General features: G+C 41.3%; 1 protein-coding gene across 1 annotated transcript; it reads left to right on the forward strand.

The window, feature by feature from the left end:
• Window positions 1-449: 449 nt before the first annotated feature.
• Window positions 450-19,309, forward strand: LOC113406314 (peptide chain release factor 1, mitochondrial-like). Its single transcript, XM_026650497.2, has 10 exons — window positions 450-496; window positions 4,409-4,848; window positions 6,284-6,375; window positions 7,264-7,345; window positions 7,600-7,707; window positions 7,798-7,970; window positions 13,762-13,879; window positions 14,761-14,897; window positions 17,327-17,425; window positions 19,082-19,309. Exons 2-10 carry the CDS (start codon window positions 4,431-4,433, stop codon window positions 19,199-19,201), a joined length of 1,347 nt encoding a protein of 448 aa, XP_026506282.1. The 5' UTR covers window positions 450-496; window positions 4,409-4,430; the 3' UTR covers window positions 19,202-19,309.
• The last annotated feature ends 4,013 nt before the right edge of the window (window positions 19,310-23,322 follow it).

The raw sequence follows: 23,322 nt of genomic DNA on the forward strand, positions 1-23,322 counted from the left end.
TGGAAAAACTGTTTACTCAAAAAATTCCTGACCTGCACTACCCATAAACCGACAAGTCAAACAAAAACCTGAAATTGATTATTCTTTGAAAACGCATGATTTTTAGTCAATCTCATGATTTTTAAGGACCTGACTCATGATTTTTGAATAGCTGCATTTGGCAATATTGAATTCCACACAAGTGATGAAAGGATGCATTTTATTTATATTGTTGTGCCAGCTGCTACACAATAAGGACCTTGGCTGCGGGCTTTTGATCACTGCCACAATAAAATAAAATAATAAGAAGTAAATAATAATAAACGTTAATAATATTTTTAGAAATTGCATATTCTCCATATATGAGTATGTTTCCTTTCTGGCTTATAATGAAAAAAAGGGTTAACTGCCCTGTGACTGAGGCATTCTGGGGGCTGTAGTGCTTAGCAAGAATGCTGGGAGTGGTAGTTCCTTTTCAGTCTTTCTCTTCCTCTCTGTAATGGCTGCATGTTATAAGGTATTGTCTCCGTCTGTTCTTCTCTGGGCAAGTTTATTTTAAAATTCTGTGCTATAATTTTTTGTTGGTAAAATGCATCTCGAGGAGGGCCCTTGGTTCCGAAGGTATCATCACCTCTAGCAGGGCTGGGATGTTAGCCCTAGGAAGAGAGCTGCTGCAAGGAAGGTGGCATGGAGAATAAAGAGCAAAGGGGTTAATTGGAAAAGCCAGAGCAACCTAAAATTAACTGTAACTGCATCTGAGATTTCAGTTAGATAGTGATTTTAACTTTACAAATATATTTTTCAGCTTTACAAATATCATATATTCCTATAATGATGAAGGGGTGGAAGGGAGTAGCTAGCTGGCTGAATTGATCACTTTAATGCTGATGAGATTTAATTGTATTGTTAGTGGTGTGCTAGGGCATCTAAAGCCTTGGATAGGTGTGTTTTAAGTTATTATTCAAGTTGAAATAAATGAACCTTAACTGAAACCATCACGTTAGAACTAATATTTTTAAGAATTACATTTTTTCTGTTACTAATAGTGCCTTTAATTATTAAAACTGAAAGACATTTTAAAATCTAATTTACTTCTTGCTTTGTTTTTTATTATCGCTCTGATTGGACAGTGAAAATGTACTAGTCAATCTCAATTTTTTCACCATCAGTTTCACTTTCTGGTTCTGATGCACTAACTAGGAGCCTGCAGTGTTTCCATTGCAAACATTGCAGGAGAATGTTTATTTGTTTAAAAAAACAAAACAAAACAAAAAAAAACAGCTTTAATTGGAATTTTAAAAAAGTTAATAGAAACGTGTATTGGCCATAAATCTTGTAAACGTTTGACTTCAAAATACTTACATTTTGGGACAAATTTAATCTGATTGTCTATTTAAGAAAAGGATAATTATTTGTGTGTAATTATTTCTAGGCAGTGCACCTGCCCAGTTTGTCTGAACCACGCAGTAGTTTAGGTATCATAAAATAATATTTTTTGTTTGTTTTTAATTTCCAAAGAGCTCACGTGAGGCTGTATTATAAAGAATTATTGAGTACTTCTGCTTTTCAGAACATCAGTTATTCTGTCTCTCATACTGGTGTTCCATATATTTTTTATAATGCGGTTAATTGAGTCAACATAGAAAATTGTGGACCAAGTTGACCTGGTATAAGCAGGTGAAACTCTATTGACATCAGTGAATTGCATCTTTTTAAGTGAGATCTAAATTTGGGGGTGTGCAATTAAGTCCAGGGCTGTAGATGACTGCCCTGATTGTGCATTGTTCTGACAGAAGCATGTCAAGATATGGGCAAGGAAAAAGATGTGTAGTCTCTGCTATGGCTCTTCTCAGCCACCAGAACAACCCCTTAGGGCTATCAGTAGCCAAGTGTCAATTAGAGCAGCCCTCAGATTGCTATAATTTATACCAGGGGCTAAGCAGGATCTAGCCAGCTTGTGAAAGGTGGGAGGTGCAAAGGAATTCTTCCGATTCCTTCAATGCCTGTGACACTGACAGGTCAACAATTGGAAATACTCCTTTTCTTGCCATGATAGTAAACAATAGGATCACTGACACAGTGGATGGAATTAGAGAGTTATAGTGGTGTGTTAATAAAAGGCCTGAAGGTGAACAAAAAATATCTGCTACTGACCCAAAAGAAACCATGATATCAAGAAATTAAAACTGGCATGCTGTGACATACATGGTATATACCTACTTGCCCACATCTGTGTCTGATGTGTTAAAAGAAAATGACCCTGAAGTATTTAATTTGTAAAAATATTTCTGTCTCCATGAGTTAAAAAAATAGAAGATAAGACAAAGAACTCCCACTGAGATTAGTATAACTATTATGGAATTTATTTAAAACAAATCTCATGGTCTTTTGTATCTGTCTTGAGAATTTTGACTGTTGCGGGGGCAGGTTCCTTCCCTCATTCTCTGAGTCTTGCACTTTGTGTCGTCAATCACACCTCTGAGAAGTAGGTGTAAAATGTTACCATAGCAGAATGATAGCATTTTTCACAGATGTAAATACTGACACAAGGTGCAAGGCGCCAAAGAATCAGGCCTTCAGAAATAAATACAAGGACCTTGTCCTTCATGGTTATTCTGTAGTGAGATGGTGACTATTTCTTCTTACTCTTTTCTTGAGGCAGGGTGCGGGAGGGAGTTCCCTGTCATCCTATTGCTCTCTAAACCCTGTCACTTCAGGCAGTGCAATTCTTCAGATTTCTTTCTCTGAAAAGTCCTAGCATGTGGTTATCTGAGAGGGGATCTCTTCCCCTATAATCCACTTCAGCGGTTATAATTATCTGGGATGCTCTTTATGTTGGTTTCCAGGCAGCATCTCCTACTTCCTCCACAAACTCCAAATCTCTCCTTGTTGGGGAGAAGATGCAGAGGAAACTCCACAGGGAACTTCATGGAATTTCCCCTTGACTTAATCCATTCCTACTGAGTATTTTGTTTTCTTTCTGCAAGAAACCCTAAAACTTTTGCAAACAAGTTAATAGAAGCTTGAGTTTTCCCCTCCTAAAATGGAATTACCTGCATCTTTTGAAATAGGTCACCCGAAAACACATATACTTTTTGCCTTAAATGTGTTACAATTCAGGATCAAAACACTTTTAAAAATGGTGTACAGTGCTATCCTTTGGCAGGGAAAAGATTACCTCTCTTGAACCAATGCCTTGAGAAAAGGTTTCGTTAGTTGAAGGAATGGTGGATTGCCAACCAAAATAAGGTGACCTGTTTCCCCTCAAATTGACACAGGAAGGATGAGGAAATATTGACAAAGACAGAAGGGCTCACAGTATTGGCAGAGGTGGTAGGAAACCTCAGTTCCATAACGAATCCTTTCTTGTGTCACAGTCTCACTGAAGTCAATAGGACTACTTGTCAGAGTAAGGACTATTCATGTGAATATGGGATGCAGGTTTAGGCCCCTTGATAGGCCACAACATCAGGACTTCCTGTTACAAACTGGAAAAGGTTCAAAACAGGATCTGTGATGTGAAATGTACAAACTGGTGAAGAAATGGAGACCGTTCCCTGAACAATGGCCATAATTTTCAAAAGGAATAAGTACCGGTACTATGTTACTGTTCTTGCATCACTGTGGAATAGTTCAGACAAATTAGTTGTATTTAAGACTGCTTTCTTTTTATTTATTGAAATTATTTTATGTCCCTTATCTGTAAGTTTAATTTTGAAATATATGCACAGTAGGTTATGTAGCATTGTTGCAATGGCTCCAATCCTGCAAACATTGATGCATGTGTCAGTAGTCTTGCCAATTAACCTGTTGTAAGATCAGGGCCAGTGTTACTAATACACTCATGGCCATGCTCTGCTGCTCTCACTTACACTAGTGCAGTGCTTCCCAAACTTGGTTTGTGGCTTGTTCAGGGTAAGCCCCGGGCAGGCCGCGAGACGCTTTGTTTACCTGAGCGTCTGCAGGTACGGCCGCTCGCAGCTCTTAGTGGCCACGGTTCGCTGTTTGCTGGTATAGATATACTGGCAGAGCTGTGCCGGCAACCCCCCCAACTGTAGATGCAGCTTATATCCGCAAGAAAGTTCTTTTGCCAGTATAATAGCTTAAACCAGTTCCCCAAATCAAATAAGCTATACTGGCAAAAGGACTCTTTTGACAGTATAACTGTCTATGCTTCGGCTTTCACCAGCATAGCTATGTTAATTGGGATGTGACTTTCTTCACACTGCTAACCAACATAGCTATGCCAGTAAAAGTTCCTAGTGTGTTCCAGACCTAAGTCTGGGATAGTTCCATCTAAGGTGGAATGGCATTACACTGATGCAACTAAGAGCAGGATTTGGTCCCTATTTAGCATTTTAAAATACACATTTAAAAAAAAAAAAGCCAATGAAAAAGTGGCCCATATTGTATCTGCTTTAAATTTCAGGTGGTGAACAGTAAAAGCTGAGATGAAACCTCACCGAGGCGTTGGGCTTTTTAGAAGTCTGCTTGCTAATTGTTTCCATCGCTATCACCATCACTGCTCTCCTCTTGTTAAAAGGATAGGTCACATGGTGGAACTATCTCTCTTTAGACGCAATTATTTACTGAATATAGTTAAACCTACTCTGTCATTTAATGATTGGTCAAGGAGATATCATCAGGATTTTAGAGCACTGTGGAAGCATGAAGCTGTGGAAAAATATCTAGAGACCTTAAACAGAGAATACCAGCGGGTTGGCCAGTTGTTAAATAGTGGCTCAGTGAATGAGTATGATCGAAGTACTCTGAGCAGAAGACATACTCATTTATCCACCCTTGTAGCTGCATTTCAAGAAATACAAGAGGCAGAAAGAGAAATTCAAGAGATAGAATCCATGTGTACAAGTAAGTAAAATACATCTGTTTATGCAAAGCAGTATTTTTTTATGATGCGATGTGCCTTATTACCCAGAATTTGAAACAAGTCACTCAGGGAGCAATACACTAGGCACATACATTTTCCTGAGGGTCCTCCATGTCCCTATTAAAGCCTTCTAGATCCTCCCATTTTGTTTTGCTTTAGCCCCACCGCACCTACTCTTGAGGCCTCAGAGTGACCAACTTTGCAGAGCAGGTCAGTGTCATGTCCATTATACATTCAAAGTTACGGGAATGCTGTCTTTAGCTACAATATTCTAGAAACTTTGTTTTAAGACTACTGTAGTCCTTGTTTCATAGGGCTAATGACAATTTTCTTCTTAGGGACATATTTTAGGTGAGGCTTATTTATTTGGGCAGGGGGCATGATTTATAGTACATGTCAGACTTGACGTTGTCATTTAAATTTGGATATTGGTGTTTGGTTCATTGATATCTATTAAATTATGGACTTTGCACATCTCTTTGGAGATGCTCAACCCCAGGCCCTGAATTGTCAGGCTTCAATTTAACCTTATGTGAAATACTAGTTCCTTGAAGATATTTGAGAACTCTCATGTGGAGTGAAATAAACAAATGGTTATCCCACAATCAAAACTATGCCCAGTGGTTTTCAACATATTGACTGATGATGTGGAAGATAGAGGGGGGAAAGCAAGGTAGCAGAAATTGCTGATGATACCATTATTAATATTAGGACTAGGAAGAAATGCAAGGACTGGAGCTTACAAATTTGGTAATTATGCAACACTGGCAGTGAAATTTGCCCACCCCGTGCTAGATCAAGGATGAGATATATTGGTGGGAAAGCTTAGATTGCCATGGCCCTTGCTCTTCCTCTTCCTTTGGTAAAATAGAGGATGTTGGTCTCCAGCGTTGTTGATCCACCATAAATTTACTTTTAAAACCAAACACGCAGATAAAAATCCTGATGTATTGGGACCCCATTCATTCTCAGTAACGGGATAGTTCTGGATCCCCGCCCATTCAGTTCGTAGCCTCGCTGTTGAGGCTGCCAACAAGTTTGCCAATTAGTGTAAATAGTGATTAGTTTTAGTAGGAATTAGATTATCAATTTGTTTCACATATGCCTGTGAAGAGCTGTGGCATGGGGAATAACTTTTATCTGCTACTGACTTTGGCTAGGTTTGAACTTGAGACGTAGAGGTAAAATCCTCTGTGCCCCATTTCCAGTCTCCCAAGCCATCCAGGGCTAACATTTAATTAGTAATATACATCATCTTATGCTTCTGTCGTTATTTGGTATTTTATACTGAGAATAAGCAATTCCCTGCAATGGAAGCTGTTATCCATTGTAATAGGCGTAATTTGGCATTTGTATTACAATGTGCTCTAAACTAAATAAGATTGGTTAACATTTATTTCTATCATTGGAATTTAGAGCTAGACAGCACAGATGAAAAACAGCTGCTAGAACTTGCCTTAGAAGAGAAGGAAATCATTAACCAAAAAATCAACACATTTTGCAAAAAGGTGAGCTAGAGGTGAAGGTACAGAGTCTTTAAGATGAACATCTCTTGACATCTTCATTTACAAGTCTTCATACAGCCATGCAATTTTATTGTTCCAGGCAAGATTTTCTTAACAGCAGACTATAACACTTGCCGTTAAAGAAACAGGTCTAGCTTCTGTTTTCTCACTGGAAAAGACCTGGAAATGTGTACTGTTGGAAAGTCTGTCTACTGCCAAATGCACCTTAGAAGCTCTTTCTTTTAGACACTTTTTGTATGTGTGCTTGTTCATTTGCTGTCATTGAAAAGTCTGTAACACAGTGAACCACTATGCTATGAAGACATGGCATGGAGTTCTGCCAGTTGTTCATGGCAGCAGAGAGTGTACAGACATGTCTGGAAAGGCTTTATCCTCTTGGAACTTTCAATTCTTTATCATTTTCGTCAGTTAAATGAGACCAGTGTGTGAAAATAATTGTAGTAAGAGAAGCTGAAAGAAATCCAGTGGAAGGATTTATGTTGTGACTCAAGTGTCTGTATTTTAGAAAATTAAGATAATCTGATTGTATGAAATAGAATCATCTGAAAAATAAGGTCAGTGTCAGTGTAAACTGACTTTCCTGGCTAATATCATTATGTTCACAAGGGAGGCTGCAGTGGCTGATTTGGTGGTCTCATGCTTGGCATTGTGGGGTCAAATTTGCAGTTAGCCTCCATTAACACACCAAAATCTTACCGTTGTGTGCCAGGAATCTCAGACTACAACACTGACGGGGCAATTTTCACTCCTAAATACCTGATTTGCATTTACAAGTCTGGGGTTTGTGCATGTTCAGACTGATGCAACCATGAGGACTGGCTGTAAATTTGGTCAGGAAGGGAGAAACTAATATATTTTCTTTCTTTTCAGCTTTTCCAGAGTATAGTGCCAAGGGAGAAACATGATGAAAGTGATGTTCTATTAGAAGTGACATCAGGCAGAACCACTGGAGGTCAGCAAAGTCATCACAAGTAAAGGTTACACCAAACCTCCATCCAGGTTTTCAAGGCTTCAATTGTTTCTCTTACATTTTAATAATGTAAAATAGCACTTTGTAGAGATGAGTATTAGTGCTTTATGCAGATAAATTATCTCCAATGACAATGATCTTTAGAGTTACTGCTAATGCTAAAAACTGGTAATTTTCAGGGAAGAGTCTATAAACTTATATTTCATGTTGTGCTGTCTAAATATTTAATTTTTTAGGTGACATTTGCCAACAGTTCACCAAAGAAATGTTTGAGATGTACCAGAATTATGCAGATTATAAATGTTGGACCTTTGACATTCTGAACTACACACTAGCTGAGATTGGTATGATAATGTTCTGTTCTTTCTGCCAACAAGACTAAGTTAAAGCTGTGTCTTTGGATTATACCTCTTATGCATTATTTGTCTTTAAAGGCGGATTGCACCATGCAGCTGCTCATATTTCGGGAGACTGTGTCTACAGGTATTTGAAATATGAAGGAGGGACTCACAGAGTTCAGCGAATTCCTGAGACTGGCCTATCATCAAGAATGCAGCGTATTCACACTGGGACAATGTCAGTTGTTGTCCTACCTCAGCCAGAGGAGGTAAACTAACCTTTAATCAGAATAAAATTGAAGTGTCTTCCTGGCTTTTCTTTTTGGCATTTGAGTGTTATATTTAAAACAACAAACCCCAAGGACTAAGTCAAGTTACTGCTATTCTTTTATTGGTGCCAACGTGTATTGTTAAGTCCCAACAAAGGATACACAAGCTTTTCTTCTGTGCAAGGCTGTGACTCAGCACCTGGCTAAATGATTCCCTACAAACTTTACTGGATCTTCAAAAGCAACTTTTTAGAAATCCACTACTGCCTGAGGTACAGTGCAATTCAAGGGCATAAGGATACAGACCAGTCAGCTTAACTTCAGTATCCAGAAAGATAATGGAGCAAATAGCCAACCAATAATTTTCAAACACCTAGAAGATAATAAGGTGATAAGTAACAGTCAGTATGGATTTGTCAAGAACACATTGTATCAAACCAACCTAAGAGCTTTTTTTTTGAGAGGGTATCAAGCCTTGTGAATAGGGGGGAAATCGTAGATGTGGTATATCTTGACTTTAGTAAGGCTTTTGATACTCGCATGACCGTCGCATAAACAAACTAGGGAGATACAGCCTATATGGAGCTACTATACCAGGGGTGCATAACTGGTTGGAAAACCGTTCCCAGAGAGTAGTTATCAGTGTTTCACAGTGAAGCTGGAAGGCATATCGAGTGGGGTCCCACAGGCATTGGTCCTGGGCCCAGTTTTGTGCAATATCTTCATCAGTGATTTAGATAATGGCATAGAGCGTACACTTATAAAGTTTGTGGATGATACCAAGCTGGGAGGAGTTGCAAGTGCTTTGGAGGATAGGATTAAAATTCAAAATGATCTGGACAAACTGGAGAAATGGTCTGAAGTAAATAGGATGAAATTCAATAAAGACAAATGCAAAGTACTCCACTTAGGAAGAAACAATCAGTTGCACACATACAAAATGGGAAATGCTGCCTAGGAAGGAGTACTGCAGAAAGGGATCTGGTGGTCATAGTGGATCACAAGCTAAATATGAGTGAACAGTGTAATATTGCAAAAAAAGCAACATTATTCTGGGATGTATTAGCAGGAGTGTTGTAAGCAAGACATGAGAAGTAATTCTGCTCTACTCCGCGCTGATTAGACCTCTTCTGGATTATTGTCCAGTTCTGGGAACCACATTTCAGGAAAGATGTGAACAAATTGGAGAAAGTCCAGATGATAGCAACAAAAATGATTAAAGATGACCTCTGAGGAAAGATTGAAAAAATTGGGTTTGTGACGGGGTACGTAACAGTTTTCAAGTACATAAAAGGTTGTTACAAGGAGGGCAAAAAATTGTTCTCTTTCACCTCTAAGGATAGGACAAGAAGCAATGGGCTTAAATTGTAGCAAGGGAGGTTTAGGTTAGACATTAGGAAAAACTTCCTAACTGTCAGGGTAGTTGAGCTTTGGAACAAATTGCCTAGGGAGGTTGTGAAATATCTGTCATTGGAGGTTTTTAGGAAGAGGTTAGACAAACACCTATCAGGTTTCGTCTAGTACATAGTCCTGCCTTGAGTGCAGGAGACTGGACTAGATGGTATCTCGAGGTCCATTCCAGTCTTACACGTCTATGATTCTATGGAAGTTAATGTTGTTAAGCTCTCCGGCTCCTGGCATTCACAAAACTGACTCACTAGGAGTAAAACAGATTCTAAATTAAAGAATGTATTGAGGCTTGGGAGTACATCCAGACAAAAGTTTGGTATGATACAATCAACCTTTCTGAATATTCTTTTTTCTTTTCAATCACACATCTTATTATTGGTTCTTTCCTCTTCTTAGATACACTCCAAATCTGAACTAGCGCTTTGGGCTGTTTTTCTGAAATCTCCTTGTGGATGTCCAGCTTAAACTCAACATGGCTCTTACTCTTTCCCTGCAAGCTCTCCCCACTCCCTCCTTTCTCAATCACTGTGGACAACACTACCCTCCCCACATCACTCAGACCTAGAGTCTAGGTATCACCTTCAGCTCAGCCCTTTACCACACATCTAAATTGTGTCTAAATCTTGCCACTCATTTCTGTACTTTTCCAAGATCCAGCCTTTCTTCTCAGTCCATACAGCTGAAACTCTGGTCCAGGCCCTCAGTGTCTCGCTCTTCACTGCTGCAAACTCCCTTTTGGTCTTGTTTCACTTAGAACCATTAAAAACACGGCAGCAAAAATCATCTTCCAGGCTTGTCACTTTGACCAGGTCACTTCCCTCTTTGCATCCCTCCACTGGCTCCCCCTTTTCCACCACATCAAGTATGAACTACTTGTCTTAGCTTTTAAGGCCCTTCTAACCCTACCTATCCTGGCATAGACCTCAGCCAAAATCTTCGAACCTGGTGCTTAAAATTAAACTTGTACCTAAGCTGTAATTTTCAAAAATGCCTAGACAGTTTAGTAACATAAGAACCATTGACTTGACAAAGTTTGTACAGATGTTTGTAGAGTGCCTTGAACAATGAAGCCCTTGGCCTCTAGGCAGGCCCTCCGACGGGGGTGGGGAGGGAGAGACAAAGGGGGCAATTGCCCAGGGGCCCAGGTGATTTAAAAGGGCCCGGGGGCTCCCGCCCACTGTTGTGGTAGTGCTGGCCAGGAGCCCCAGGCCATTTTAAATCGCCCAGGCAGGCTGAAGGGCTCCTAGGCGCATGCTCCTGAGTCCCCGCACCGGCCCACGAGACTCCATGCACCCTGATGAAGAGGGCTGGGTAGGAGGGGCACTGGAGGGTGTGTCGAGGAAGTAGCCCCCCCAGCTGCGCCGGGGGGCAGAGCCAGGGGGAAGAGCCAGGCCGGCGGCAGCAACAATCGCTGCAACTTTGTATCCAGGAGCGAAACTTTCTGCCTCCATGCGGGGGAGGCAGCCAGGCTTGGGGAGGTGGAAGAACCAGGCTGGGGATGGCTGCGGGGAACTGGGCTGGGAAGTGAAAAGAGCAGGGGTGGAGGGTGGGGGGCAGAGGTAGGCAGGGACGGCTGTGGGGAAGGTGCTGGGCACAGGACTGCTGAGGGGAAGACTCGAGATCAGACTCAGGATCCAGCAGCTGCTGGACCAACATCTTCAGCAAAGGCACTGGCAGTGCCACTTTGGGCGCCAGCCGGGCTTTGTCTGGGGTCCGCCAGGGAGGAGAGGGCAGGGTGGGTTTGGGAAGGGGGAGGGAAGGGGAGGGTGTTTCGGTGACAGCGCAGGGCTGGTGGTGGGGGTGGTGTTTGAGGCTATTTTGATTTGGGGCTGGTGGCTGTTCTTTGGGGTCATGTGGCTGATTTCATTAGGGGATTATCACTCGTATTTGGGGGTGATGGGATGATTGGAGATCGGGGCTGGTAGTTGGGGGTGGGGATGTGTTGCTGTTGGGACTGTTGTAAAGGGAACAGTGATGGCGTCTCACCAGAGGATTTATTTATGTTCACTAATAATAATCCTGGTGGATGCTCCATCGCTGACCATTTTAAAATCAAGATCTAAAAGATCTGCTGTGGGAATTGTTTTGGGGAAATTCCGGGGCTTATGTTATGCAGGAGGTCAGACTCCTAGCTGATCACAGCCTTGGAATCTATGAGTAAGAGTGTAATGCTCCAAAAAGAGTTTCAACTGGTGCATGAGTAATATGTCAAAGAGGGACATACCGGCCTTGGGGGATTATCGTGAGAATTTTCATACATCCACAGCTGTGGGTTTATAAAGCCCATGAGCACACAGTAGGTAAATACGTTGGGACCCTCCCTCTCCCATATATTAGTACTCTGTTTGTTTCAGCCAGACTTTTAGTTGGGATTTTCCTTCATGTTCTGGGTGGGAAATTGGCAGAGGGATGGGGATTAGCCCTGAACACAATGTCACAATGAATTTGGCTCAGGGAGATTAAATGACTTGCCTAAGGAAACCCAATGAATCAGTGGCACAGACAGAGAGAACCCAGTGTGCTGCTCTAACCTTTAGGCAACATTATATTAAGTATTCCCTAAATTTAGGCATAAAGGGCCATATTTTTAAAGGAACCTTAGTTTGACCTCCTTTTCAGATTGTTGCATATGCAAATGAGTATATGTGCAGAATTGTGTGCCACAAATGTAGAGTGTTGGGATTCTTTTAGCTGTAGGATTTAGGAATGGCTCAAACAGCTTGACTGCTTTTCAGTGTATTTATTGTCATGTCTTGGAAGTTCATGCTTATTTCTTGGAAGAGTTTTTACACAGAGATGAAGGATGGTCCTTGGGGTACAGCCGTAGGAGCTCTGTGTTCTACTTTCTGCCCTCGACTTCCTGCCTCCCACGGCTGGATTGTGCAGTGTAGGGCTGCCTATGATGGCACAATGCAGTGCCCATGGCAGGGGAATTCTCTGGCTGCTTGTGGTCTGGTTCAGGGAACGGAGGGGGACAGAAAATCTCTCTGGGCCTCAATTTCCTATCTGTAAAATGGTGATAGCAATCCTTCCTTTGTTTGTCTTTTCTGTTTAGATTGTAGTCTCTCTAGGGCAGGGAACTGTCTCCATGAGTGTGTACAGCACCCTGCACAATAGAGCCCTGATTTCAGTTGGGACCCAGAGGTGCTACTGTAAAACAAATGCATGAATAATAACAGCTGTAATGGTTCCCCACTGGGACCTGAGTTATGGTATTTGCATGCTCAAGTACCTTTGGATACATTCCTAGTTTTTTGACCGGTTGTCTGAAAAAAAAACACGCACGCACGCAGATCTCGGCTGGTTACTAGGGCATCAGGTTACCCCTGGCCTGGGGAAGAAAGGGGAGAGGGAATTCTTCAGTATTGAGACATTGCACTGCAGGTTTCAGACACAGCGCCTTCAGGTAGTGACACAGTTACAGAAACTGCAGTTTATTCTGCCTCATCCTCCCAAAGGCCAATGAGAAGAAACTCCTTTGGTGATATAATGGGGAAGGGAGTGGGTGGTATCTGAGAAACAAATAAATTCTGAAGCAGCTCTGGAGCTTGCACCAGTCCCAGGTGGATGGGAAAGGCAGCTGGATGGATACCCCTGGGGAAGAGCTGAAAGTTAGGATCTCTCTGGTTGGTAAACGTGTATTAGAGAAAATGATCCACAGAAACACAGGCAGTAGGAGACTGAAAAAAAGCGAAGGTTCCCCTGGGCCCAACTGTAGAGGATGCCGTGCGTATCCTTTCTAGGGGGCCCGTTGACTGTTCTGCCCTGGGGCCCAGAATTGCTGTGGACGGGCCTGCCTCTAGGTGCTACCACAATACAGATAATGACTAGTAGCCTTTCTCTGTTCTTCAGCAGTTTTAGGCCCTTATCCTGCAAACACTTACACATGTACTTAAATCAATGGGACTACACAGGGGAGTTAAATTAGGCACATCCATAAGTGTTAGTAGGATTGGGGCCTTTTGGTGTAGTGTAGATCCACACTGGTGTGTAAGCAAAAGGAGTTTCTGGTACTTCATCTGCTTCGGAGTCTCCCTGCCAGTTGTTGTGGTTTTACAATAACATTTTCCTATTCTTTAATGATTTTTCTTTCCCCTCTTGCTATGTGAAAGATTTTGCACAAACAGGGGAAACTGACTGATTGCACAGGGGAAACAGTGAAATTGACTACACACAAATAATTATCAAAGGCACAGAGTAAACAAACGGAAAAGAACAGAAATGTTGTTTATTCACTAATTTCTTTCAGTTAGAGTAACCTAGGTGTTACCGGTAACAATGGGAGGCAAGCAAATTTTGGACAGAAGTGGTGTTTTTAAACTGATCGTATCTCTTTAAAATAGTTATGAGCAGATGGTAACTTAATTTTCTTTGACTCTAGGTAGACGTTAAAGTGTATCCTAAGGATTTGCGTATAGATACTTTCAGGGCCAAAGGTGCAGGAGGGCAACATGTTAACAAAACGGACAGTGCTGTGAGAATAGTTCATATTCCCACTGGTAAGTGTGTTTGGGATTTTGTATTTTTAACCTTTGCTTTTTAGTGCATAGATGCACACAACCTAGATCCCCAAATCAAAGGCTCTGATCCTACATGCTGCTTCACTTTAGGCACTGGGGTCTGTCTGCACAGAACAGCTGGCAGGACAGCAGCCAATACAGAGAAAGTCAGGTCCCTTCTCATTTTTTGCAGGGGTGTATGTTCGCTTATGTCAAAAATTGCATGATCAATTTTATCTTTACAATGTGACACACTTAATAAATGGACCACACTTTGCAGTAAGACAGGGACATTGTGGAAGATGTAAATAACTTCTATAAACTGAGGACCCTTAACTCTCATTAAAGTTAGTGACAATGGAGGGTACAGTTTGCAGCATCAGGTCCTATGTAAACAAAGGACTGAGATAAGTATCTCCTTGTGTAAAGTGCTTTGAGGTCTGTTGATGAAAAGTGCTATATAATTACACACACAGACACACACACACACACAGTGTAACCCTATATTATTATTTTAAACATCCTAGTGTAGACAGGGCAAATTATATTTTAACATGTTAGCTGGTTTAGATGAACCCTGGACTCCCAGATGCACCATAATTAAAAGTGGTCCAATGAACCTCAATTAAAAAAACCCCTCAAGTTCACCTCTACCAGCTGTGTTAAAACTTGTCCCATTTACACTACAGTTCTAAAATATACTAACTAAAATGTTTTAGCTAAAATGTTTTAAAAACACATCTTTTATCCTAGTGTGAACAGGCCCTTAGAGTAAGAGCAAGAGGTCTGAAAGGTTTCATTTTACTAATGTTTTAGGATTAATCCTGTTTGTTGTTTGTTATAATGGGTCTTTGATCAGTGTTCTCTCGAATTCTACACAGGACTAACAGTAGAGTGCCAGCAGGAGCGATCACAGCAACTGAACAAAGAAATAGCTCTGCGGACACTGAGAACTAGGTTGTATCAACAAATCATTGAGAAAGACTTCAGCCAAAAGCAGAATGCTAGAAAACTGCAGGTGACAACATGTTTTCCTTATTGAAACTTGGAGATGACATTATGCCATAGCTTTGAGCTTTCAGGGGTAGCAACAATAATTTCCCCCTTTTTTTGTGTGTGTGGGCAGTAGGGGAGGTACGTACACACGGATGTAGGTAAAAAGGAAAGTATGTGCTTGTAAATGTAGATAAGAATCAGGCCCTTAATTACCATGGAGGCCAGTTTATGTTGCTTTGGCAATGTATGGGGGGGCCTTAATGTGGATATAATTAACCAAATACAACTTCATAACTGCATGTAACTTACACCCTCTTTAACGCTCTTTTACACTAACAAGTGATATAAAGGAGCTTTTGTGTAAATGAGAATCCGGTCCAATGAGTTGTGGTAGGCACATTCTGAATCCAATTCTAAAATACAATAATTGCTAGGTTCCTGCAGAGTGTGGGGAAAAATAAGAACATTCTTGATACCAAAAATCTTGCCACTTTAGAGCCATATGATAATTTATTATGTTTTTGGAAGTTTAGCCAACCTGTTGAGGAAGAAATAATTTATATTGATTAACTTGTAATTAACTGAAGTTAGTTAAGTTAACCTTAAAACTGAAGTTAAGTTTTAAGGTTGTTTTTTCCCCCCTGTACACCACCATTCTTATCTCTTGCTCTGAGCATCTTGCTCTTTACAATGTGAACATCTTCAGTGGACAGAAGCAATTAAAAAAAAAAAAAAAAAAAAAGCTTCAGTACTTACAAACTTCCAAGTCAGTTATTTAACCACTAACTGCAGATTGTATTTAAATTAACTCAGTCACTACAGCTGATGAAGCCTTTATCTCTTGTTGTTTAGAATTTAGGCTGAGATTTTTCAAAGCTACCTAAGGGATTTGGATGTGCACTTTCGATTAAAATTAATGGGAACTGGACATCCAAAATGAAACTCCCACCCTTAATGTTTCACAATGTATTAAATCAATTTCTTGTTTGGACATATAAATGTGGTTGCAAGTGAGATTTTAAAAATCTCCTAGGTGAGTTAGGCACCCAATTTCTGTTGATTTTAAATGGAAGTTGGGCACCTATTTCCCTAGGTCTCACCCTCCATTTTAAAAAACAAAACAAATCCAAAAACTACTTGAAATTCAGTTTTGAAACTTTCAGATTTGTTTGTAACTCCATCTTGTCACCACTAGAGGACACCCAATATCACAAATACTCTGTTTATTCCTTTGCATGTGTTCATTTTTCTGAGCCATGCTCTAGTATGGCTCCTTCACCATCTCTTTGTTATACGGAGTACAATTTGAGTTTGCTGATTACGTAATTAGAAGTGCCCCTTTAATTATCATTAGTGGGAATTGCAGTCCTACAGTTTCTTCTAGCTAGGATTGTGGGAGTCCCAAGCAAAGTTACTTGCCTTGTAAAGATAGTAGCCATTCAGAATGGGAGATGTAAACAGTGAACTGGCACCAGCTAGAGGCTTTTCACTTTTAAAATGGGAAAATATTTTCAGTCTTGTGATACTGAAGAACAGCTCTACACCATTCTTCTCAAATTGCCCCCAAATGCATCTTTGAGCTGAGATCAACTGTGGAACATTTCAGCTGAAAAAATGTTTATTCAGAAAGTTTGAGTGTTCTTTAGAAATGGATGGTTATAATGGAAACTGGTTGACTAGTTCAAGCATGGTTTTCTTTGCCAGCAAAAGTTATAAGTAATTGTATTTTCTTTAGTGACCGAGGGCCAGAATTTGAAAGGTATTTAGGCACTTAAAGATGCAGATAGGCAACGAGTGAGATTTTCAAGTTTGTTTAAGTGACTAGGCACCTATTGGAATTTTCAGGCTGACTAAGCACCTAAATATCTTTCAAATTCTGGCCCTGCAGGCCTGTCAAGTGCCCATTAAAGTCAATGGATACTAAGTGAAGCCCACTGCTTTAAAACACATATGCACAGGAGTAACTATACACGTGTATGAGGCTATTTACATATGAAATTACTCACCTGCATAAATTTTTGCAGGATCGGGCTGTTAATGAAAGTATAGTATATACTGATTGTTCCAATAGTACAGTTCTGCTCTGAAGAGTGACTGTAAACATAGCATCTTCTTACTTGGTTGACCTAATTTGTGTGTAGACATATTTGCTGACATTAGTGACAACTTTGGCTTCTTAAACTACTTTTTAACTCCTGTTATCACTACAGAGCCAGTGCAGAAATGGGGGGGGGGGATGTCTTAAACCTTGGCAAAATTTATATTTATACAGTAGACCAAAATGTGTAAGAGGCAGTTATCAGATTAATAATCTGTGTGTTTAAGTACTGTATGTATCTACAGAACAGGCTGATCTATTACAATCCAGTTTAAAGGTGCTCATGTGCTGCTTTTGAAGGGTTTTTGTTTTTAAAACTCAAAAAAATAATAGAAGTTGTTGTTGTTGTACAGATAGGGACAAGGGCACAGTCAGAGAGAATTCGTACCTATAACTTCACCCAGGACAGAGTCACTGATCACAGGATCTCATATGACGTCCGCAATATCAAGGTAGTTATGTTTATGATAATACATATAAAATCTTTTCAAGAGAGACAGTGTGTGTGTACCTATATAAATTCTTATTACATCATTAGCCAGAGTTAATCTTGTGAAAGTAATTACTAAATTTGTCAAGAAGCTAATAGTGGACATAAATTGTGAAGTACCATTAAATGCCACTAACTACTGAACATCGTTATAGGTTGGGAAAGCCTATATCTTTCTTTCCATCTGTTGTGATATATTATTAAAGGTGAGATACAAAAGAAAAAAAATCACTAGCCCCATTCTTTTGATTTTTGTTTCTCTATTGTATAAAGAAGGCCTGATAAAGCACACAGTACTCACCTGAGATATTCAGTGAGTCCTTCACCAAACCGGCTTGACAAAGCCCTGGCTGGGATGATTTAGTTGGGAATTGGTCCTGCTTTGAGCAGGGGGTTGGACTAGATGACCTCTTGAGGTCCCTTCCAACCCTGATATTCTATGATTCTATGAAACCGGGGAGGACTAGACTTGACATTCCTGATATGTAGGGTAAAAAAGCAAGAAGAAGTTTGTTTAAAAATTAAAAACCCACCACTTCCAGACTGTCTTTATATGGTATAGAGGCAAAAAACACACACAAGCACACTTTTTTAAAATTTATTTTTTTGCACTTTGCAGGTCACCTTTAAAGGAAAGGGAAAAGTTTATTTTTAAGGTTATCTGACATTATATTTCTGGGTAAAATTCTATATATGGTTATATTTTTTTCACTTGAATGTGCTGAACAAATACATGATACGCTAGTATTCTGTGTGAGTTCAGTTTATAGGTAGATTTTGGAATGATTTTAACTTTTGGGCTAGTAGGTTTTGGATTGATTTTTAACTCTTGGGGTGGGTTTCAAGATTGAGTTTGTTCTATGATTTGGATTTACATTTTAGGATTAGACTTAAATTTTATTGCTCAGGTTTAAGATTTAATATTATTGCTGTCACAGAGCAAGTAGCACATACTTAAGTGTGCTGAACAATGAGCTAGGCGAGAACACAGAGGAGTACAGATCCCTGCCCTGGAATATTTACAGTATGTTAAGATGTGACATACAAGTGAGGATCATTACAAAAACAACAGTGTGGGGGAGAATCGGACAAGGTTCAATAAATAACATGACAATTTAGAATATTTACTTGTTCATCTTATTTTTTAGGATCCTGTTCTGATACCTTTACTCACTTTGAATAGTCCCTTACTCCACCAATTGTCCTATTGAAGTCAATGGAACGTCTTGTGAGTAAGCTGCTACTCAGCATGAGTAAGGGTATCAGAATTTGGTCATTATTCATTACAATATCCTACATCCCATCAATTCTTGCTAGATTAGTTAACTTGTTTTACGCAATGGGGTTTGACAGATGCAAGATGTTGCCAGTAATTCCTTTCGTTATTGCCAAGAAGATGCTATGTAACTGTATGCTGTTCTTCAGCAGCATGCCTTCAACTGACCCATTTACAGCACCCAAAACTGATGTCACAGCAGGGGATAATGCAAGATTGATGGGTTGATGCATAAAGATCAGGCTCCGTGCAAATATATTCCAGGAATTTTTATTGATTGATCAGCATTCAAAAAATACTGGTCTATACTAATCATTAATGCTTCTCTCTTTCGTTTGATAGGAATTTCTCTGTGGTGAGGGGGCACTGGACGAGCTAATCAACAGGTTGTTGGAGTCTGCAGACATGGAGGCCCTAATTGAACATTTAGAAAACTTTAAATCTTTAGAAGGAGGAGGCTGATGTAGGTCTTGTACTAAATACAACACCAGTCCTTGTAATTCTGTAGCACAATAAAATGGAAGTATTTGTTAGATGTCAGATGTTGATAAAATCTGTGTCTTTCTTTCCCACATTCTGTGGTCAAATATGAAGTTGTATTTTTTTTTTAACTGTGCGACATGGCTTTTGAAAATATTTTGCACATTTGCATATCAGCTTTAAGTTTCATTATTTTTTTGTGAATTTAGTATTGGTGAAAGGTGCCAGCCTAAGAGCAAACTGAAACCTTCAGTTTATCCACAGAACAGTGCAGCAAGGAACTGATGGGCAGGATCCCCTGGGAGGCTAATATGAGGGGGAAAGGAGTCCAGGAGAGCTGGCTGTATTTTAAAGACGCCTTACTGAGGGTGCAGGAACAAACCATCTCGCTGTGCAGAAAGAATAGCAAATATGGCAGGCAACCAGCTTGGCTTAACAGAAATCTTCAGTGAGCTTAAACACAAAAAGGAAGCTTACAAGAAGTGGAAACTTGGACAGATGACTAGGAAGGAGTATAAAAATATTGCTTGAGCATGCAGGAGTGTAATAAGGAAGGCCAAAGCACAATTGGAGTTGCAGCTAGCAAGGGATGTGAAGGGTAACAAGAAGGGTTTCTACAGGTATGTTAGCAACAAGAAGAAAGTCAAGGAAAGTGCTTGCCCCTTACTGAATGGGGGAGGCAACCTAGTGACAGAGGATGTGGAAAAAGCTAATGTACTCAATGCTTTTTTTGCCTCTGTCTTCACGAACAAGGTCAGCTCCCAGACTACTGCACTGGGCAGCACAGCATGGGGAGGAGGTGACCAGCCCTCTGTGGTGAAAGAACAGGTTAAGGACTATTTAGAAAAGCTGGACATGCACAAGTCCATGGGGCCAGATCTAATGCATCAGAGAGTGCTGAGGGAGTTGGCTGATGTGATTGCAGAGCCATTGGCCATTATCTTTGAAAACTCGTGGCAATCAGGGGAGGTCCCAGACGATTGGAAAAAGGCTAATGTAGTGCCCATCTTTAAAAAAGGGAAGAAGGAGAATCTGGGGAACTACAGACTAGTCAGCCTCACCTCAGTCCGTGGAAAAATCGTGGAGCCAGGTCCTCCAGGAATCCATTTTGAAGCACTTGGAGGCGAGGAAGGTGATCAGGAACAGTCAACATGGATTCACCAAGGGCAAGTCATTCCTGACCAACCTGATTGCCTTCTATGATGAGAAAACTGGCTCTGTGGATATGGGGAAGTGGGGGACGTGATATATCTTGACTGTAGCAAAGCTTTTGATATGGTCTCCCACAATATTCTTGCCAGCAAGTTCAAAAAGTATGGATTGGATGAATGGACTATAAGGTGGATAGAAAGCTGGCTAGATCGTTGGTCTCAACGGGTAGTGATCAACAGCTCAATGTCTAGTTGGCAGCTGGTATCAAGCGGAGTGCCCCAGGGGTCTGTCCTGGGGCCGGTTTTGTTCAACATCTTCATTAACGAGCTGGAGGATGGTATGGATTGCACCCTCAGCAAGTTCGTGGAAGACACTAAGCTGGGGGGAGAGTTAGATACACTGGAGGGTAGGGATAAGGGCCAGAGTGACGTAGACAATGGAGGATTGGGCCAAAAGAAATTTGATGAGGTTCAACAAGACAAGTGCAGAGTCCTGCACTTAGGACGGAAGAATCCCATGCACTGCTACATGTTGGGGACTGACTGGCTAAGCGGCAATTCTGCAGAAAAGGACCCGGGTATTACAGTGGACGAGAAGCTGGATATAAGTCAACAGTGTGCCCTTGTAATCAAGAAGGCTAATGGCATATTGGGCTGCATTAGTAGGAGCACTGCCAGCAGATCGAGGGAAGTGATTATTCCCCTCTACTCAGCACTGGTGAGGCCACATCTGGAGTACTGCGTCCAGTTTTGGGCCCCACGCTACAGAAAAGATGTGGACAAATTGGAGAGTCTCCAGTGGAGGGCAACGAAATGATTAGGGGGCTGGGGCACATGACTTATGAGGAAAGGCTGAGGGAACAGGGCTTATTTAGTCTGCAGAAGAGAGGAGTGAGGGGGGATTTGATAGCATCCTTCAACTACCTGAAGTGGGATGGAGCTAGGCTGTTCTCAGTGGTGGCAGATGACAGAACAAGGAGCAATGGTCTCAAGTTGCAATGGGGGAGGTCTAAGTTGGATATTAGGAAAAACTACTTCACTAGGAGGGTGGTAAAGCACTGGAATGGGTTACCTAGGGAGGTGGTAGAGTCTCCATCCTTAGATGCTTTTACGGCCCAGCTTGACAAAGCCCTGGCTGGGTTGATTTAGTTGGTGTTGGTCCTGCTCTGAGCAGGGGGTTGGACTAGATGACCTCCTGAGGTCTCTTCCAACCCTAATGTTCTATGAGTCTATGACAGGCAATGCAGGCTTCCCCTCAGGGTGTCTTGAACCTTGATGAAGGAGGAGTCAGAGTGCAGGTTGGTTTCTATGCCTGTTCAGTCCTGGGCACCTTTGCTCTGTAATGCCATTTGTGGAAGTGGCTTTGTGATGCAGATGTGTCCCCGGAGAATAGGGTTGAGACCACCACTGAGAAGGTAACAACTTCCAGTTGCTACTGATTGGGGTTAAAGCAGTAATAAATGGTTAGTCTACGCACGCCATGACAGCAAGCCTCCCAGGCTGTTCAACAGATTTGGACTTGCACTAGTGCTCTAAAAATAGCTGTGTACACAATGCTTTGAAGTTGCAGCTTCGCCCGGAACTCAGACTCTGAAGCCTACCCTCCTCCCTTGGCTTCTGACCCAAGCTCCAGCCCAGGCTGCAACTTCAAAGCACTGACTACACAGCTAGTTTTAGAGCGCTAGCGAGAGCCCTGCAAGCTTAAGTCTGTCAACCTGGAATGGGACTCACTCCCGTGGTCTGTGTAGACCTAGCCCTGAAGGCTCTGCTCCAGCCAGTTCCCCTAACTTCAATGCTTCTTAACATGGGCCCAGATCATCCCCTCTCAAATTAAAACCCCTGCCAGGAGCTGTAGGAATGGAAACCTCTGCAAGGTCCCCCATCATCCCACCAAGGGGGGGGGGGGGCAAGGTACTCACTCTACCCCCCAAAATACTCAAAACCTGGAAGATTGCCAGGAAGCCATGGGAGGCTAAGGCTATAAGTGTAGAGGGCCTTGTCTCTGGCCATCAGGTGGGCCCCCTTCCTCAGTATTTTGGCAATGTGGCTTCCTACACAATTAAATAACCTATCTGCAAACAGTATTCAAAGAGAATAAAGGAAAATCCAACAAATTCACAACTAATTTGATCAGCTCTATTATGTATGTGTCAGCTCAGGTGTGAGTAAGAAATATAACACAGATTAATTCACCAATTAATTACACAGCTTCAGCAACCCGCAAGGTTTTCTTAGAAGCGGGGTATTTCATCATATTACATTCCAGATCCAGGATTAATTAGTTAAACCTTATAAAGTGCTCAAAGATGAAAAGCTCTTTCAGAGTGCTAAAAAACAATAACCCGAAGCCTCACTTCTAGTGTGTATGTGCAAGAGAGATTTACTCTGCAGTTTCAGCTGCAGCACCTTAGGGATACTTGCGACTAAGTTGGTTAATTTTCTTAAGCCCTTCCTTGTTGTTGATGGTTTTGTGAACAGTGATGAGAAAGGGGAAAGCAGAAGGGAGCTCCACTCTGCTGCTTAACTTCTGATGTCCCCAGTGCAGGCACCGAAGTTTATCAGCCAGGTCCTTTCTTCCAGCCCGTTCCAGGGCATCCTGAAGGATCTTTGTCTTGTTAAGTTTATTCCATGATCGTTCATACCTGCATTTGTCGCAACAAACATTACAGCATCCTGATCAGTCAATATAAGATATACGCCATCCCCATTTGCACTTGAAGTGCACCAACTGCTATGCCATATTTTATAAAAAATATATTTATTTATCTCCCCCCAACAGACATGATACTGTTTGAGACCTTATTTTCCTTCTAACTTCTACTGCCACCATAGGATTGCAACAGAGATAAGAGCAGGGACACCGTAACCGAAAATAGTCTAAGCTCCTTGGGCTGCACTTGCAGTAGGAAAATCAACACTGGTGGAGCTATACCCATTGTGAATTACTGGTCC

This window comes from Terrapene carolina, unplaced genomic scaffold, assembly GCF_002925995.2.
Source record: "Terrapene carolina triunguis isolate 2854851 unplaced genomic scaffold, T_m_triunguis-2.0 Scaffold17, whole genome shotgun sequence".
Classification (NCBI taxonomy): domain Eukaryota; kingdom Metazoa; phylum Chordata; order Testudines; family Emydidae; genus Terrapene; species Terrapene triunguis.

Bases quoted from the DNA above. Each gene is read 5' to 3' on its own strand.
- LOC113406314 (XM_026650497.2), top strand. From the start codon at position 4,431: ATGAAACCTCACCGAGGCGTTGGGCTTTTTAGAAGTCTGCTTGCTAAT. The intron at 7,971-13,761 runs GTAAACTAACCT...CTTTGACTCTAG, and splicing joins TCCTACCTCAGCCAGAGGAG to GTAGACGTTAAAGTGTATCC. The intron at 14,898-17,326 runs GTGACAACATGT...GTTGTTGTACAG, and splicing joins AGAATGCTAGAAAACTGCAG to ATAGGGACAAGGGCACAGTC.